At 45.0% G+C, this 19,400-nt stretch overlaps 1 protein-coding gene and 1 long non-coding RNA gene across 6 annotated transcripts in view; one reads left to right on the top strand and one right to left on the bottom strand.

Moving 5' to 3' along the window:
• The window catches only part of Adamtsl1 (ADAMTS like 1), a 924,007-nt gene extending 906,696 nt beyond the window's left edge, over positions 1–17,311 (top strand). For 3 of the 5 annotated variants that reach the window (XM_087904875.1, XM_087904873.1, XM_087904877.1), the window contains 5 exons: positions 1,439–1,651; positions 3,103–3,283; positions 5,904–6,111; positions 12,398–12,507; positions 13,136–17,311. In XM_087904875.1, coding sequence (XP_087761001.1) covers positions 1,439–1,651; positions 3,103–3,283; positions 5,904–6,111; positions 12,398–12,507; positions 13,136–13,466 — 1,043 coding nt within the window. In that variant the 3' untranslated portion in view covers positions 13,467–17,311. The remainder of the gene's footprint in view (positions 1–1,438; positions 1,652–3,102; positions 3,284–5,903; positions 6,112–12,397; positions 12,508–13,135) is intronic. The other 2 variants (XM_087904876.1, XM_087904874.1) reach the window with 1 other exon arrangement.
• On the bottom strand, positions 1,645–19,086 carry LOC148122773 (uncharacterized). Its single transcript, XR_015737575.1, has 5 exons — positions 18,794–19,086; positions 5,868–5,972; positions 5,500–5,693; positions 3,681–3,880; positions 1,645–1,797 (listed from the first exon to the last, which is right to left on the bottom strand). It is a non-coding gene; the product is annotated as an uncharacterized LOC148122773 (long non-coding RNA).
• Between the last annotated feature and the right edge of the window lie 314 nt (positions 19,087–19,400).

The raw sequence follows: 19,400 nt of genomic DNA, 5'->3' as shown, positions 1-19,400 counted from the left end.
TACATAGATAAGGATAGGGTTGCACATATCCAATACATGCCTGTACTGTTAAGAGTTGTCAAAAAAAAAAAAAGAGTAAGGGTGCTCTAGCGGACATCCTTCGGAGGGGAACCAGAAACTGAACACCAGTGCCTAGCCCAGACAGGCTGACAACTGATGTCCTTAAGATTTATGAAGAAATGTAAGTATGTAATGGCTGTATCAGGCTAAGCTATGCCACTCAGGATTCTTAGACCTGCTTCTGAGCCTTTGCTTTGTCTCAGACAAAAATCACCTACAAAGATTTAACCTGACCTGAAAGAACACTGGGACCTGAGAGAGACCTGGAATTTGATAATTAATATGTTCATTTTCCTTTAGGTATTTGGTGATAAAATGTGTCCTCCATATTGATTAAAAGTACATATTTCAAAATCATTAAGCTTTCTATTTTCTACTTCTGGCACATGGTTATTTTTATAAAAATAATTTTAAAAATCACACTTTTTTTTCAGAGTCCTCCAATTAATGGTGGGTTTCTATTAAGTCTCAGTCTTGCTATGACTCCAGAGTGAACAGCCCAAAGTCAGAGAAACATTAAGTCATGTAGTAAATTTGCTAGATATTTTTGTAAACCCAGGGTAGACATATTTAGAGTATAAGGATTTAAACTCTGAGGAATTTTTATAAAGACAAAAATTTATCTGTAGCCCATACAAATTGTGTGTTCCTTACTAAGTCTTCCTTCTGTGTAGGTATACCCCTCTCTGTATTTAAATAAATGTCCTTTAAAGTTCACAGAGAGAAGGGGCAGCTGTTTGAACAATGTGATGGCAGGGTGGTTTATGGGACAGTTCCTGATGGACCAAGGAGAAAGAAATAAAGGCATGTCTATCTTCCTTCAAGATCAAAAAAAAAAAAAAGCAAGGGTTTTCATTTATAGACAAATGAGGTCAATGCATAAAATTATTTTCCTAGTATCTTCTAAAAATATATTACTTCAAAAATAATATAAAGTAACATGGAGACAGGGATTAGATTTAAATTGGTAGAAGTTTGATTCTTAAGTCTTACTTAAGAATATTATATTTTTTCTCAACATGTAAAGAAAAACTTCCTTTATAAATGAATCAGTGAATCAGTGGAAGAGCTACCAGGAAAAAAAAACTTAACAAATTATGGCAATTGTGCCATTGTTTCAGAAGTCAGCGTAGAGGAGGAAGAGGAATGGCCACTTTGTGTTCTTCAAGCATTTTTATTGGACTGACTGAAGAATAGTCGCCCTCCCAGAAGTCCAGAGAGTGAAAACACCCCTTTCCTTGGGAAAAACAAGCACAATAAAAAACACTCTCAGTAAGACCGTGACATGTGTACAATCCCTAGAGCCATGGAAACCCTCATGAGCTCACCGGGAATGTGGGGTTTGACTGTACCACGGATGTCTTCTCTCTTCTTCTAGGCTGCCCCATCAAAGGTCACCCCACCCCCAACATCACCTGGTTCCGAAATGGCCAGCCAATTGCCACTGCCCCGGGGCTGAGCCACCACATCTGGGGAGCTGGACAAATCCTCCAGGTGGCAAATCTCAGCGGAAGGCCTCAAGAGGAGTTCAGCTGCCTGGCTCAGAATGAAGCAGGAACGCTCACGCAGAAAGCGTCTCTGGTGATCCAAGGTAAGAACTCTCCAGGCTTGGAGCAGCAACTTATTAGGGAATCCATTCTCTGGTAGAACGCGCTGATTTTCTTGTGGGGAATGTCTGTGTCCCGTGAAACCTTACTTCTACCACCACAGAGCACCTGGGGCCTATCCCGGCTGAACCTGGAAAAATCAGGATGGAGAAGGCACACTGTCAGTTACACACATTTCCTTTAAGCTGGTTTAACTAGGAAAGACTACACACAGCACATTTTTACAAAATCCACGTCTTCCCTGCTGATTCTGCTTAAAAGTATATCTTGATCTAACCAGTGGGGTGGGGTCACTGGCTTCTGCCTGGAGAGAGCAGTGTAGGCCTCACACTCCACTCCAGGCTGTTCAGCCGTGGCCGCATGCAAAGGGGTTTCTAGGCACCTTTCCTTTAGCTCGCTCGGTGTTGGCAAAAAAAAAAAAAAGAAACACCAAAAGAACAAAAGAAAACAGCCCTGATAAAGCAGCCTGCATGGCTCAGGCATGAGCCTTCCAGGAACACAGGCAGGTCAGCAAGTCCACACTCACTGCACAGAGCTGCTAAGGAGCTGAAAGCAGCAGGAAGAAAGGCCAAGCTGGCCTCTCTGTGGAAACTGGGGGAGGTTGCTCTCCATGGGCTGGTTCTACCGCACTGTATGCGGCTCTGTGGAGGAAAGCAAACGGCTATGGAATGTCCTCCCAAGACTGAGGACTCTGGGAAGGATGGCTTGCTCTCACTAATACTTCATGAAAAGAGAGATTTTTCTAAGCACACAGATCTGCTGGAACAACCTCCCTTGCCGCTTGGCTCTCCAAAAAGGAAAATGAATTTGCAGTGTTTGTAACACACAAGCTTTCGCAAATGTGAATCCTAACAGTACCAAGCAACGTTTAACAGCCTTCCTTGCAACACGTCCCAGGTCCCCAAACAGAGATACCAAGGAGCAGGGCTCTTCCCCGACTCCATTGTCTCATACAAAGGGGAACTCTTCGGATAGACAATCCAACTCAAATCCTTGCTTTTAAACATGATTAAGTACCTTGATATATTTCTACCTCTCTGTAGAAAAATAAAGTCACTGTGTGATGAACCAAAATGAAAAAAAGAAGGACTTGAGCAAATGTGATTAAAAATAATAACCGCTGTGACTGTCGGCTAAATACTCTGCCAGGTACTTGTGGAGCTAGGCCTTTCCTGCCATCTTACTCAGGCCTCACCATACTTTGTGAGAAAAGGGGCTCTGTGTTCGTTATTTTTGGGGTGAGCTGACTGGAGGCTCCTGGAGCCCACTGGCCTTGCCCAAGTTTGTTGCTTGTTGCGCCGCCCCACCCCCTAAGCAGATGGTGGGTTTACACAGCCCCTCTGAGCTCACTCAATCCTTCCCACTCCCCTGCCCAGAAGGACAAGCCTGGACAGTGACACTGCGTCCTCTTCCCTCTGACCCTCCCCCGTGACAGATTACTGGTGGTCTGTGGACAGACTGGCAACCTGCTCAGCATCCTGTGGTAACAGAGGGGTGCATCAGCCCCGCCTCAGGTGCTTGCTGAACACCACGGAGGTTGACCCTGAGCACTGTGCTGGAAAGCCTCGGCCCGCCGCACAGCCTATTGCCTGCAACCGGAGAGACTGCCCTTCTCGGTAAGTGTGCCCTTCCCGCCCCCAGCTGCTGGCCCTGACTATTAGCTGGCTGTCAAGCACCATGCAGAAAGAGATGGCATCCAAGGGGCTGTTCTTTCCCATACTGGAGATGGCCTTCAAGGAGACCCCCGCTTTCAGCTCTCCTTATTCCCTCACCACTCAGCCAGCAGAAGCTACCCGGGCTGTCAGGTCCTGAGAGTCTGTCCAGTAAAGAAGTATGTCCCAGGGTGGGGCCAGAGGTGACAGCCATCCTGCAATAGTAAACTGTCGTTCTGGGTTGTTCGGAACGTATTTCCTATTGAAAAGTTGACGAGACAAGGACTACTGGGCTCAACTCCGACTTTTTCCTTTCTGTCTACCTAAATACCTCCGCTAGTTAATTTTAAGGAAAACTTACCTTTTTACAAGCAGTTGCATCTAACTAAAGTTGGACTGCAGCTCCATTTTTCTATAGCTGCTCTGACTGGATGTAGTTCCTGCACTTCAGATTCGTCGTTAGGCAGCAATGACACCCACCGTCTCCTTCGCTCGTTTAACTCTGGCATCGAGAAGGCCTGAGTCCCGCTGAGCTCATATCCCCAGGTCTTCAGGCGGTAGCTAACGGGTAATGGATGGGGTCGGAGTTGGCACCAGCATGGCGCCCTGCAACCCAGGAGACTTGGCTAGGATCTGCAGGGCCCCTATCTGTAGGGCTTTGCTATCCTGCTCCGGCAACTGCTTTGTGTTTTGCCAGCTGAGTCATAGGGAGCAGCTGAGACTAGGAGAGACTCCATGAAATATGAAACACACTCATTAATATCAGCAGTTTGACTCGCTGACGGGAAGGTTTCCACGGGAATGATTAATGTCCTTTTATACCCTTCCTGAACAGTAACACGGCCCATAGCTCTCCTTTCTCAAAACCCCCACCCCGGCTCCTGAAAACATCACTGAAATGTATATTTAGAAATCAAAGTTGATTGAAACGCGGGCCTGACATTCACCAGGGACAGAAGGCTCTGGAAGACTGCCCTTGCCAAGCTGCCTGAAATGAAGAAGAGATCTTTCACGTGCCAGGAACTCTGTGATTTGATTTGGTGATGGTCAGAGCTAATCAGCCTAATTTACTTCAGCAACTGACATAGTAATGGCCATCTCTTCTTGGGTTTCAATGCTTCCAAGTGGCTTTAAAACACCTTGTGCCTGCTTCCTAAACACGACATTTCCTTGGCCTAGAAACCCGCTTACAGTCGTCCTCCCCAGGCCAAGGCACTGAGAAATTGCCACAAACTAAGTCAGCTGCAGATCCTGTTGGAAGAAAGAATCGCTTCCCTGTCTCTCCATGCACTTCTTTTGAAAACCAAAACGTGGTCCCTCTTGGCAGGGAAGCCCATAAGGTTCCGTTTGACTAGAATGCCAGTCTGGCTTGAGGGCCACGTGAGCATCCTCTCTTGTACATACATAAGCATGACTCTATCTTCCGACTATCTTCTGACTGTCTTTTCTAACCCAGGTAGCTGTTCATCTACTTTACCTGGATCCTGGGATTAGAACTGTATCACAGCTGTGGGGTCTTCCTGGAGTCTAACTCTTTAATTATCTGTATGTGCACACATGCAGAAGAGGGCTCCCACATGATTGCATATACACTGTGGACTAAGGACTTCACAATGTCCCCAGATTATAGAATGGCTTTATGAGGAAGGCTCATTTATCATAGTCTTGGTCAGTTTTACTTCTAGGGACTTAAGTTATATTCTGAGAATAGATATTTATACTTCATATACAACCCTCCAAGATATGACTTCTACACTGACTTACTAATGGTAGAAATTACCATAAAAATCTAGAATTATCTTTGACTATTTCTGAAAGGTGGAGCAAGGTTCCAGACAAAACCTTGACCTCAGTGAAACCTCCTAGCTCAAGAGGTAACGTGCTTGGACCCAGCTCACCTAGGAAAGGGTCCTTCCCTGACATAGTGCAGTTCTAACTAAAAGCTTTCTAGCCACAATTTCTCTAGTGAGGGGGAACTTAAAGCAACCAGCCCTCAATATAGTCTTTCCTTGTCAATGTTCAAATTTTAGCAATTTCCTGGGGCTGCAAGAAAAATTCGTCCAAATGGCATCATAAAAATCCATTTCCAAGACCAGAAATTAAGCCATCCACAGGGCCATGTGCTCTTTGTAGAGACTCTAGGCGTGAATTTGCTCCTAATCACTCCCATATCCCCGTACCTCTTAAAGTCCCTGGTGCGTGGCTACAGCTCCTGTTCCCTGGTCATTCTGCCACCTTTCACCTATATGCGCTTCCCTCTGATGATGGCCTGTAGGGTCTACTCGTATAATCTCATCTCCAAATCCTGCCTATGGTGCATGCCTGTAACTCCAGCACTCGAGTCCAAAGCCGAGCTGTGCCACGCACTGAGACCCTGTCTCACAAACAACAAGAAACAAAAGTTAAAGCAAGTTAGCATTCACGGGTTTCAGAAGCACGGTGTAGACATTTTACATTTTTCTGCGTAAATCTTGGGGAAATGACCCTCAGATCAACATCCACGTGTATTGAGAAGGACAAGCAAGGTTTTATTTCCCCCAGGCCTTACCCTCTGCAATGGCCCTCAAGTCTGCTTTCTCCTCAGGTGGATGGTGACTTCCTGGTCTGCCTGTACCCGGAGCTGTGGTGGAGGTGTCCAGACACGCCGGGTGACCTGTCAGAAGTTGAAGGCATCTGGGATTTCTACCCCAGTATCTAATGACATGTGCAGTCAGCTGGCCAAAAGGCCTGTGGACACCCAAGCCTGTAACCAGCAACTGTGTGTGGAATGGGCTTTCTCGAGCTGGGGCCAGGTGAGGAGCCAGAGAGGTCTGGTTTGATTGTTTTGGTTTTTGGTTTTGAGGGCAAATCTGCAGATAGAAACCTTGCCATAGCAGGGAGAGAAATGCCACCCCCTCTCTCACACATTCCCGCCTCTTGCTAACCCCACCCCGTGTCACGCCTGCATCCCCTATCCTAACGTGTAAGGTTTTCTGAGGCATTAGCACACTCCTGAGACTTGTTGCTGTTCGTTTTATGACCCCAAGACCATTTCCTGGAACTGGGAACTTCAGAGGAATGCACTGTGGCTCTGCACCAGGGTTCTTAGCTAGTTCCTCAGATCAGAAACCTCACTGGAAAAACTTTTAAAACAATGATGACCGGGCCATACCTCCCAAAGGTGGGAGTCTGCTGTACTGCAGTGGGACTCAAGCAGGCTTTGGAAACTGGAAACCATCATTCCAAGCCAAAAGAAAGGTGAAGCCAACTGGATCACCTTGAAACCTATGTCTCCTTTCTCAGTTCTCTGCCTGGAGTTAGGGGTCGGGAGTCATTCAGAGATTTCCCGGTCTGGATGTGAATACATTTTAAACAAAAAAAAGAGGCTTTATGCAGATACTCACACCAGGTTACATCCGAGACTTGGAATTCCCCAGAGAATAGAGCCTAATTCCATTAGTCGGAAGCTGATAAAAGCAAACCTCACAAGGCCTACATACTTACTTCCTTCGCGCAATCAGGAGAGGTGGAGGAAGGAAGGTGATCAGAATTTATTATATGCATATATGAAATTGACAAAGAATTAATGATAAAACATGAAAAATAATTACTGCATGTCCCAAGAATAATAGTTCTGCTGAGCATACCAAAAGAGCATTGTGCTGTGTCAGTGATACCCAGCCAATGACTAACCATAACATACAATAGGGATTCCATAAGATTCCATCACCTGGGATGGAGAGATGGCTCTATGATTGAGACTGTTCATTCCCAAGGGAGCCATCTCCCAGCATCTATATATGGTGGCTCACAAATGCCTATAATTCAGCTCCAGGGAGCTCGTTGGACTCCTGAATGGACATGGTGAACACACAAGCTCACTCACATACATAATAACTGTATCAAGTCAGAAGAACAAGTAAGCTGCCAGCCTGCCCAAGGAACTTTCCCACTCCCTCGGTTCAGTTCCGAAATACCCAATCCACCCCTTCCTGGCACACTGCTCACCACTGCTGCCATGCCCCTGCCGCCAAATTCAGATGTAAATTTGGCAGCAATGTAAATTTGGCTCAGGTGCAGGTCATGCCAGCCAGAAGAACAGCCCCAAACTTGGGCGAGGATCCCTTGCTTGCTCAACCTAAGGTCACATTAGCTGCTGGAAGTTCAGCCTCCAACCTAGACAGAGAATCCCTGTTGGACCAGAGAATACACCAGGTTGCCAGAATTCCAGGTCACAAAGACCAGAAGACCAAAGGAGAAACAGACCAAGAAACAAAATCAGAAATCAGCACCAAGACCTAAAATCACCTCAAATCCAGATGCCTAAACGCCACAACATCCAGGGCAATATATACCCCCACCTGAACCAAGCTACTACAGCAAGCCCTGAAAATTCCAACATAGCTGAAGCACAAGAAAAAGGCCTTTAAACAACCCTTATGAAGATGATAAACGGGAAATTAAAAATCCCTTTTTAAAAAGTCAAGAAAAAAAAAACAGTTGAAGGAAACAAAACTGTTCAAGACCTGAAAATGAAAATAGAAGCAATAAAGAAAACTCAAACTGAGCAAATTCTGGAAATGGAAAATCTAGGTAAGCAAACAGAACTACAAATGCAGGCATCACCAACAGAATACAAGAGATGGAAGAGAGAATCTCAGACACTGAAGATATAATAGTAGGTAAATCAGTCAAAGAAAATGCTAAATCTAAAAAATTCTTAACACAAAACAACCAGAAAAATCTGGGACACTGTGAGAAGACCAAGGCTAAAAATAATATGAATAGAAGAAAAAGAACAATCCCAATTCAAAAGCCAAAAGAATATTTTCAACAAGATTATAGAAGAAAAATTTCCTCAACTAAAGAAGGAGATGCCTATAAAGGTACAAGAAGCATACAGAACACCAGATAGGACCAGAAAATAAAGTCCCCTCACCACTTAATAATCAAAATACTAAAACATGCAGAACAATGAAAGAATATTAAAATCTACTAGGAAAAAGGCCAAGTGACATATAAAGGTATTAGAATTACACCTAACTTCTCACTTGAGACTGTAAAAGACAAAAAGGACTGGACAGACGCCCCTCAAACTCTACGGGACCACAGATGTCAATCCAAACTACTATAGCCAGTGAAACTTTCAATCACCATAGATGGAGAAAACAAGATATTCCATGATAAAGTCAAATTCAAACAATACCTATCTACAAATCCAGCACAGCAGAAGATACTAGAAAGAAACTCCAACCCAAGAAGGTTAATCCTGAAACCACAGGAAATAATCTCATACCACCAAAACACATACACTATCTATAACAACAAAATAATGTGGATTGATAATCTTTGATCATTAATATCTCAATTATCAATGGACACAATTCCCCAATAAAAAGACACAGACTAACAAAATGAATGTAAAACAGGATCCATCCTGCTGCTGCATACAAGAAACAGACTGCAAAATCAAAGATAGACATTACCTTAGAATAAAGGGTTGGGAAAAGATTTTCCAAGCAAATGGACCTAAGAAGCAAGTTGATGTAGCTATTCTAATATCTAACAAAATAGACTTCCAACCAAAATTGATCAAAAATGCAGAGGACACTTCATGCTCATCAAAAGAAAAATCCACCAAGATGACATTTCAATCCTTAATTAAATTATCTGTACCCCAAATGCAAGGGCACCCACATTTGTAAAAGAAATGTTACTAAAACTTAAATCACACATTGAACCTCATACATTAATAGTGGGAGACTTCAATACCCCAGTCTCACCAGTGGACAGGTCATCCAAACAAAACTAAACAGAGAAATAATGGCGCTGAGGTTATGACTCAAATGACCCTAACAGATATCTACAGAACATTTCATCCAAACACAAAAGAATATACCTTCTTCTTAGTCCAACATGGAACTTTCTCCGAAATTGATCACATGCTCGATCAAAAAGCAAAAGGCTGTAACAGATACAGGATAATTGAAATAACCCCCTGAATCCATCAGACCATGATTAAAGCTGTTGATCAACAGAAATCCTACAAACTCATGGAAACTGAACAACTCTTTACTGAAGTACCACTAGGTCAAGGCAGAAATAAAGAAATGAAAGGCTTTCTAGAATTCAATGAAAATGAATGTTCAACATACCCAAACCTAAGGAGACACAATGAAAGTGGTACTAAGAGAAAAGTTCCTATCACTAAGTGCCTTGGTAAAGAAAGTGGAGAGATGCCATGTTAGCAACATAACCGCACACCCAAGAGGAGTAGATGGCAGAAAATAATCAAAGCTGAAATCAATCAAATAGAAAAAGAGAACAATACAAAGAATCGATGAAACAAAGAGTTCTTTGAGAAAATCAAGATAGACAAACCTTTATCCAACGTAAAAGACACAGGAGAACATCCAAATTAATAAAGTCAGAAACAAAAAGGGAAACATAACAATAGACACCAATAAAATCCAGAGAATCATAAGATCATATTTCAGAAAGCCTATACTCCACAAAATTAAAAATCTAAAAGAAATGGACAATGTTCTTGATAGATATCACCTATCAAAGTTAAATCAAAATCAGACAAAGTCATTAAAAATCTCCCACCCAAAAAAAGCCCAGAGCCAGAAAGTTTGAGCACAGAATTTCTACGAGACTTTCGAAAAAGAAATAATGTCAAAAGTATACTACAAAATATAAACAGAAGGAACATTGCCAAATTCATTTTATGAGGCCACAATTACCCTGATACCCAAACAACCCAAAGATTCAACAAAGAAAATTACAGTTCAATTTCCCTCATGAACAATGACACAAAAATGTTTAATAAAATACTTGCAAACCAAATCTAAGAACACATCAAAAAGATCATCCACTGTGATCAAGTAAGCTCTATTCCAAAGATGTAAGGATGGTTCAACATAAGAAAATCTGTCAATGTGATCCACCATATAAACAAACTGAAAGACAAAAAAAAATGATCATCTCATTGGGTGTTTTTTAAAAAAAAATATTTCATAAAATTCAACACCCATTCATGATAAAAAAAAAGTCTTGGAGAGATAAGGGATAAAGGGGACAGACCTAAACATAATAAAGGCAATTTACAGCAAGCCTATATGCAACATCAAATTAAATAGGGAGAAACTCAAGACAATTCCACTAAAATCAGGAAAGAGACAAGGCTGTTCACTCTCTCCATATATATTCAATATAGCACTTAAAGGTTTAGCTTGAGCAATAAGACAACTGAAGGGGATCAAGGATATACATATTGGAAAGTAAAAAGTCCAAATATCATTATTTGCAGATGATATAAATGACCTCAAATATTTTACTAGGGAACTCCTATAGTTGATAAACACCTTCATCATAGTGACTGGATACAAAATTAACCACCCCCAAAAAGTCAGTGGTGCCTGTCTCTGACTGTTTTGCCTGCTTTTGGGACCCTTTTTCTTCTACCAGATTGCCTCTTCCAGCCTCAATATGAGGTTATGTGCCCAGTCTTACTGTATCTTGGTATGCTGTGTTTGATATACCTGAGAGGTCTGGATCTGGGGAAGAGGGAGTAGTGGAGAGTGGGGAAGCTTTGGTTGGGATGTAATATATGAAAGAAGAATAAATAAATTTTAAAAATATTGTATTACCTGATGATGTCATAGCTATCTTGGTTTAAGTACACTATTGATGTTTGCATAATAGTGATAACACTAACCAAAAAAATTTCAAATGTGTCTCCATCATCAGGCAACAAGTGACCATATATGTGTGACAGACTAAAATATAAAATATAAAACAGAATAATTTACTTAAACACAAAATGTGTAAATTGAACGAAATCAAAGCATGGTCTTTATGAGAAGACATCATTTGAGTGAGTGGGGTGAACTTTGTAAGAGAGAAAACAATTAAAACCCATAGCCAAGCAGGAAGCCTATCTGAAACACACAGGGAAAGTGGAAAATGCCAGACACTAAAGGAATAAGGCAGAAAAACTGGAGGAGACTTTATCTGGGTGAAGAGTTATTTAATAAAAATATATTAAATATTTTAGTAGACAAGGAATACAAATAAAGCCAAGATGAGAGTAATTAGTAGAATGTAATTAGTAGAGAGTAATTAGTAGTAATTAGTAGAGTACGTAATTAGTAGAATGCCTAGTGTTTAAACTATATGACCATCCAAGAACTTCCAAATGGAAACCCCATCTACCTGTGGCTGGAGAAGAAATGGGCAAAGGTACTTGTAACCCTAAGTGGACAGTGCCCCTTAAAACATGTACACACCATGCACACACATACTCAACAAAACTGCATGCTGGGAAGCATGAGGCAGCACCCACCACATGCTGGTAGCGGTACCACTTTCACTAATTACTTCATATAATCACAAGTCTACTGTGGATCACAAACAGATGAACAATAAAGTTCTGATCTCGGCATCAGTTGTATCTGGAGAGGAGTGGACGGACGCAGGCTGCTGAGTCACGTGTATTTTGTCTATTTGTTTTTCCTTTGCCCATACACAGCTGGGGCACATAACCTGCAGAGTCTCTTAACCAAAAACCACAATAGATGCCAAGATGGCCAACAGCGTGTTAAGCCGAGAACAGGTCCCTTCTAAGGTGGGGGTAGCACCATGTAGCAGGTCACGTCTCCATATTCATTTTCTCAGAGTATATTTTGTTTTACTCAGACTGTCCTACATGGACTATAATTTACAAAATTATTTTTAAGTAGTTAAAATAATCAATTTTACCAGATATGGTATTGAGAGATCTTCTTCTCCGAAGCTTACCACCATACTTCCAGCACACAACAAAATACTTCCATGGGTTAATCCAGGTAAGCCTTCTGTGGTCTACAGAAGCCTTCTGCACTTCCTTGGTCACTTGCAAGCACAAGGCCCACATGTTATAGGACAGTTGATGGCATAAAGCACATGCCAGTGAGCGTCTGCTATTTGATCAACAAAGAGAAAGAGGAGCTACAGGTCTAATGAGACGGTACTCAATGCTCCTGCCTCGCATAGCCTGAGCATCGCAGCTTCCACCTTGGACACAGATAACATGCTCTTCATCTTCCTCCCTCCCAGTGCAATGGGCCTTGCATAGGCCCTCGCCTCGCTGTGCAACACAGACAAGTCTTTTGCCAGACCCGGGATGGCATCACCTTACCATCAGAGCAGTGCAGCGCGCTCCCCAGGTAAGACAAAGCCCTTGTCATCCTCTACTTCAGTCCCTGTATGAACAGCACTAAGAGACCGTGGTGAGGAATATTGTTGCTACTCTAGTCTTCCACAAGGGGTCAGCTGTCCGCTCCTCCATCTTACCCCAAGTCCTTAGCCTCTGGCAAAGAGTGCCCTGTGTTTGCTGAAGGAGCCAGGTTGGGCTTTCTTCTCTCAGGGATGAAATACATGTAAGTGTTATTCATAAGGGAGATCTGATTCCACAAGCGATCCACACCTAGAGAGCAAGAGGCACCTACACCATGGCTACCAGACCACAAGAGCTTCACAAGTTCTTCTTGTGAAGGAGCCATCTACAGGGGTTATACTAGATTTCTTCTTCCCAGAGCTCTCTGTCCTCAGAAGTCCTGCCTAACTTCAGCCCTTTATTAAACCAATCACAGTGGCATCTTGTCACACAGTGTAAAGGAATAGTCCGCAACAGAAAGACGCCCAGAAGAGTGGCCTCTTTAAGATCCATGCTCCTTCGTTCATTAACAAGCAGAGACCAAGATCCTAACCTACCTACATCTCTGGGTTTGTAGTTTGTTTTCAGATCTAGCTCTCACAGAGGTAGACCTTAATCCTGCCACCCTCCTCCTACAGGCCTGTGAGCACCCAAAACTGCTGGTCAGAGGCCTGCGGTGTACACTGGAGGGTCAGCCTATGGACCCTGTGCACAGCGACCTGTGGCAACTATGGCTTCCAGTCCCGACGAGTGGAGTGTGTTCATGTCCGCACCAACAAGGCTGTGCCTGAGCACCTGTGCTCCTGGGGGCCCCGGCCTGCCAACTGGCAACGCTGCAACATCACTCCCTGTGAAAACAGTACGTTCCAATCCCAAAGGACATTCTGCAAATTCCCCAAAGGCCATCGGGTACAGAGGGCGATCCCCGGGACTGAGCCTGAACACGGGGCGTTGGATCAAGTTCCTTAAGGATTGTAAGCTGGGGCCAGAATTGAACATTTTAAGTGAGGTACATGGGTATGTGCAAGGATACGTGTACACATGTTCAGGCCATAAAAGGTGCCAGGATATGTCGCAGGGGCTTCCACTGTCTTCATCCTGGGCTCAGAGAGAGCCAAGGGCTGGATAAAACTGGCCTCCAACTCACCTGCAGTCAACATGGCTGGTGCCCACAAGGGAAGCCTAAATAGTGGTTCCCAGGGACCAGGCTCCTAAGGACAGAACACTGTTAGCACTGAAGAAGCATGCAGAATGGCTGCTGCTCAGCCAGCCCTTGCCCACCCTTGTTCTGCTTCCCACCAAACAAGGACCTGCTGACCCCCCTCCTCCCCAGCCCATGCGCGTCCACTGGAATGGAATGGGAGACTGTGCCCCTGGGTTCTGTCAGTCCTTCTACTCCCTGCACCCTCAGGTCTGGAGCCTCTCAGCCCCACCACAGCGTTTGTATTCTGATTGGGTAGGGATCTAGTCTCTCCTTCTCAGAGTGCAGGACCCAGACTGGAGATAGTTCGTCACAAAAGATAATGATAGATCTTTGCCAAGAACAGACAATAAAAATAAGTGTAATCATCCAATATTTCCCCCTCAATGAACTTGACTGAGCAATCAGATAGTTCCCCACACTGAGTCAGACGGCCCATCCCTTTTGACTCCCTGGGAGATATATGATCTTTTCACTCTGCTGCGCCTTGTCAGATGGTTGCCGTATTCAGAAAGTACCAGTGTGCAGGGCAGGGAGTTAAAAAGTTTACCAGATACAGGCTGTGCCAGTGCTTAAGAACTGTGGTGTCTGGAAGGTCCACTGAGCTGAAGAACAAGAGGCCTGGGTAAGAAAAGAAAGCAGAACAGGGAAACTGAGGTCCAAGCACCTGAGAATATAGACCTTCAGCCTGGTCCCTGCTTGTACGCTCTCTCGCAAAGAACAGAATTCTGTCCTTCTGAGAACCATCTCTCACTAAAATCCCAAAAGCCCATGGGGAAAACAGCAGGCAAGGAGGTGAGGTTATCCCAAGAGGAGGGGGCTTCAAGTTTCCATTCTGAGTAGAAGTGGCCATCAGAAGCAAAGGCGGCCCTGAGATGGGCCCCATCGATCCACCAGACAGCTGCAGGAGGCTGGTGGGGAAGGGAATGGCAAAGGGACTCCAGAACCATGGGCAAGGTAGAGCCCTCGGGCATCTTGCCAAGGGCCTGGGCTGCTCAGCAGCAGCTGCACCCGTGAGCCTCTGTTTCACTTCTCCTTTCTGTCCCCTCCTCCCTCCCGCTTCCCCAGCTGAGTGCAGAGACACCACCAGGTACTGCGAGAAGGTGAGACAGTTGAAACTCTGCCAGCTCGGCCAGTTCCGGTCTCGCTGCTGTGGAACGTGCGGCAAAGCCTGAAGACAGGGCTCGGGGATGAATATTACCCTGGCCACACAAAGGACTCATACAGCCACCTGGGACATGACTTATGCTTTCTTCCTTTTATTTATTTATTTGCCCCTCCCCACACACCCATGTCCACCTGCACCCGTGATCCTAAGGACCCTGCCATGTTTTCTTATTCAGCTAGCTGGAACAAGGGTTGAGAACAGAGAGAGCGATGTCTGAAGGAGGTTACAGAGCAGACCAGGCAGACAGCAGCTCCCTTGTAGAGCTGGCTCCTTCCCAATCAGGGTCTCGGAGACACAGGAGGAGAAAGCCATAGTCCATAGGGACGGCGGGGAGCTGGGGTTTGTGACACATAGGTACAGGCACAGGCCAACCAGGAGTGTCATTCCTTCGTTTCCTGGGTGGTAAGAATAAGGGAAACGCCAGACTGGAGCAGAAACCAGGCCGGAATCAAGTTCTTCTGAAGGGGAGGGGGAATGGAGAAAGGAAACTCAACCATGGTCAGATGTTGCAAAGGGGACATGCAGAATAAACAGAAGGCATTCAGTTATGCATGAGATGGAGGCAGGGAAGAGGTGGGAGAAGAGAGCTTGTGTGTGCTCCTTGGTGGAAGGAACTAGCAGGCAGGACAGATTTTAAAACAGCCACATGAAACCCATCTGACAGACCCATGCATTGGTACATGTGCTGTCCTGTAGATTCAGCAGAGGTGAGAAGGGTGTCCGGCGTCTTCTCAGGGTACCCACGCTGCATGAAAGAAAGTGTGCCCTTCATGTGGTTCTAGAGGCGCCTCTCCTCCCTGTCTATCAAGTAACCTTTGTGTCTGCAGCTGGGGAAAACAAAACAAGAGAGTCCGGCTCTGGCTGTGTAATACAGCTGTCCCTGGCATCTCAGTATCTTAAATCAAGGCTCGCTAGCCCTGAACTAACAGCTGCTGTGAGCCACGGGCATCTGAGCCGGAGTACACCAGGTTTTCCACCTGGTTGACTTTGCTGCTCCTTGTTAGGCCGGGGACGAGAATCATTACTTACAAAGGATTCATTAAGCAATCTGTTGGCTGGCAAACATCTACAGGGTGTAGCAACCCTTCCGACCAGAGTAGGCCAGGGAACCGGATAGAAGAGAGGGGCCGTGCATGCCCACAGTGTGCTTTGCTTATCCCGGCTGTCACACATTGGGCCTGTGGGCCCTTCCCAAACCACAGAAGAGCTGCCGTGCATCCTATTTACACAGCAGGGTGGGGTAGGGTGGGAGGAGTAGGGTGCTATGGCCAAGCAAGAGGATGGCCAGAGACTCACGGGACAATCCTCAAAAGCCTTTCAACCATCCGCCCAACACAAATACCATCCACCTATGTAATTAGCACACCAGACTGGGTGAATGGACCACTCAGCAGGCCAAACAGCACACACGATTCAGCAACACGCATCAACTGTGGATAAGGCTAGTCCAAAAGCCCTTTGCAAAGCCCCACTCGGCAGAGAAGCTTCAACGCTAATACTTGCTTCCTCCCCCAGAGCAGTCTCAGTGTAGCAGATCAGCAGCCAGAGCCCGGTACCCACCCTCAGATAAACCACTCCTCACATACACACTCGCCAAAGTGATGTCGCTGCCACCGACATCCGGGCCGCCATTGTCCAGCTGTCCCAGAAGTTAAGTTTGGAAGATGGTGGTAATCTGTGTCCTCACTAGGTGCGCTACGGACAGTTAGGGTGGACCTTGTCCTCATCCAAGAAATAGGTTCTAAGAAACTGAGTTACTAAAAAAATCAGTGTAATGTTTATTTAAAATAAAAGAGAGTGTTTCTATGTATATCTTTTGTGAATATTTATTAGGATTTCTTGTATAAAAAAAGTGCAATATTGGTAATTGTACATTGTCATCCAGAAAAGCAAAAACTCTTTGGGGGATTTACTTCCTGCAGCTGTGCTCCTAAAAAAACTCTGTGGTGATAACTGTATCCTTCCTAATTTTAAAAGAAAACTGGTGTTTAACTCTGATCCATTATTCACTGTGTACACAGAGTGCATTAAAAAGCTAATGTGGGATGGGGGCAATAAAGTCGATTTGTTTGTGACACTTGTTACACATGGAGCAGACACAAATCTGTCAACTAATACAGTTGATTAGCTCAACAGCTATTTAAAACTGGTGGTCAGTGTTTGGATTCCCGAAAAGGCAGGCATCTTCCAGCTCCACCACGTGTCAGAATGTGAGGTTGGAAGTGCCTTCCCCAGCAAGCTGGAGAGCTTAGGTTTGGGAGGGAACACAGTATGCGCCTTGCATGAGATGAATGTACATTTAATATTTGTTCTGTGAATTGCGACTCAGCAGTGCCACAAATTATCGGGGCTGCTGGATAATGTGGAAGGAGGCCCTTCCTCCTCTAAAACACGAAACTGTATTTATATTTTTTTTGTACAGATAATACAGCTTATTTATTTAAATGCTGGTGTCAGAGTCTCTGTTAAACTCATTCCCTTCATATTTTATGTAAGGGGTGAACAAAACGTCCCTATTTACCAATTGAGTAGTTCCCAGCCAATTAGAGATGTCATGCTGAAATGGAGGAATTGCACTTTCTAGCTTTCGGTGGGAAGTTGGGGCCCATGCTCAGAAAGGCCAACTCAGTAAATTAACCCAGAGGAAAGGCGATGGGAGGCATGTGCACATGCCGGCTGATTCCCATCATGTCACTGACAGCCCTGTGTAGGAGACAGCAAGAGCGCACGGTACCTCTTAGAAAACAAGCACGGAGAACCATCTCACGACAGAGCCAGACTCCAGGGTGACTTCCTCCCAGCATGTGGGCACAGTATGAGGCAGCCGCATTATGGAATTTTGGTTATGCATTGTAAGTGGAGACTAAGCTTCCTAGATCCCTACACTTAATCCTCATACAACCCTGCAATTATCCTCATGTGCATATGACCCCCTTAACACACACACACCCTTCCCTGCTCCTTTGAGGCGACCAGAAGATGACAGTGTAGCATCTTATGCAGCATTTATGGGAGCTGTGGCTTCTCCTGTCCCAACATGACTTCCTTTGGTTGATAGGGCTCAGGCTCCTATGTCCCTAGTTTTAACACGTTTTTATAGAAACGGAGATACTGGGAGGTGTGCAGAAAAGCTGCAAACTCATCTGTAGAGTTCTTCCTAGATAGGCCTAGTGAAACGGCAGTATGTCCCCAGGCCTGGATGATAGCCACACAGGACCATTGTGGAAAAGGCTCCAAAACTGCCCCATGCCCCACCCCACATACACAGCAACAGTGTCTTCAAAGCTGAACTCCAGAACATTTTCTGGAAACTTACCCCAGCATACCCCCTTCCTGTTGAGTACTGTAACAATCCATCTGAAAGCTCCTCCTCAATTCTCTATTGTTTTCTCAGAAACTTTAGGTTTTGCTCAAATACACACACACACACACACACAAACACACACACACACTAGCAACGAATGTCCTGCAGCAATACTGTGGAGAGAAGAAAGAAACTTCAAAGGAAAAACACCAAGAAGACCCAAGAGGCAGGGAGAACCCAAATATAAAGCATAGAAAAGGTTCTACCCTCTACCACAGACCCCCAATAAGAAAAAAAACTCCTGCCAAGATGCCGTGTACCACAGTGTAAACGTGTACCACAGTGGAAACTTGACCCCTAGCTGTCTGAGAGTTACAATTCCTCTTTTTAAAGTCCTTGCTGATCCTTGTGCGCACCCAGAACAAACTAAATGAGCCCAGACATTAGGATCAGAACATTCAGGAGTCACCAAAACTCCCTCACACTCCAGCCTCACCGCCCAGCAAGGTAGCACACCGCGCAGGGTGCGGGACGTGAGAAAAACGCCAATTCTCTCAGGCCGAAGAAATAGCCGCGGCTGCACACACTGAAGCTTTCACCTAGGCTAATCGCTTTATCCTCACCCTCCAAGCTCTCCCGGACCGGCAGGGAGAAGGACTGCTGTTTCCACGGTCGCCTCTGTGTCTCCATGTTGGACAGAGAAGGAAGCCAGTCTTTCTTTCAGTGTTCAGGGTTGCCCAGTAGAATAAACAAACAAGAAAAGACATTAGTGATCAAGAGCCAAGCTGTGTGTTTTAGAGAAAAACCAGACCAGAGCATGCAGCCAGCTCAGATGCAGGCAACCAACAAAGCCCTGAGAAATACTTCCCAGAGCAAATGTTATCTCAGAGCCTCGGTGTGGAGCCCTGGCTGCAGTACATCCGCTCCCGGATGTACGCATCACTACCATGTCCTTTGAAGGTACCATAAAACCCGGCAAAGTGCTCATAAGCAAACACATAAGGACGAGCTGAAGTAAGAGTCACCACAGTTCTTCTTCAAACAACCCTAGCCCCTCTCTTCGTCCTGCTCGTAAGCCTGAAAGGAATAATGCAGCTTAATGATTCTCTGCTACTGCCAGACAAGGCACATCTCAGAGACCTGTGAGGCTCCCTAAAGTAGTCAAAGTCATCCACAAAGGGAAGGAAATGGTGGTGGAGAGGGAAGGACAGTATTGTTTGGAACAATCTA

Source organism: Myodes glareolus, chromosome 3, assembly GCF_982192425.1.
Source record: "Myodes glareolus chromosome 3, mMyoGla1.1, whole genome shotgun sequence".
In the NCBI taxonomy this organism is placed as follows: domain Eukaryota; kingdom Metazoa; phylum Chordata; class Mammalia; order Rodentia; family Cricetidae; genus Myodes; species Myodes glareolus.
The sequence above is the reverse complement of the archived record's forward strand: the minus strand, read 5'-3'. Positions and strand labels throughout refer to the sequence as shown.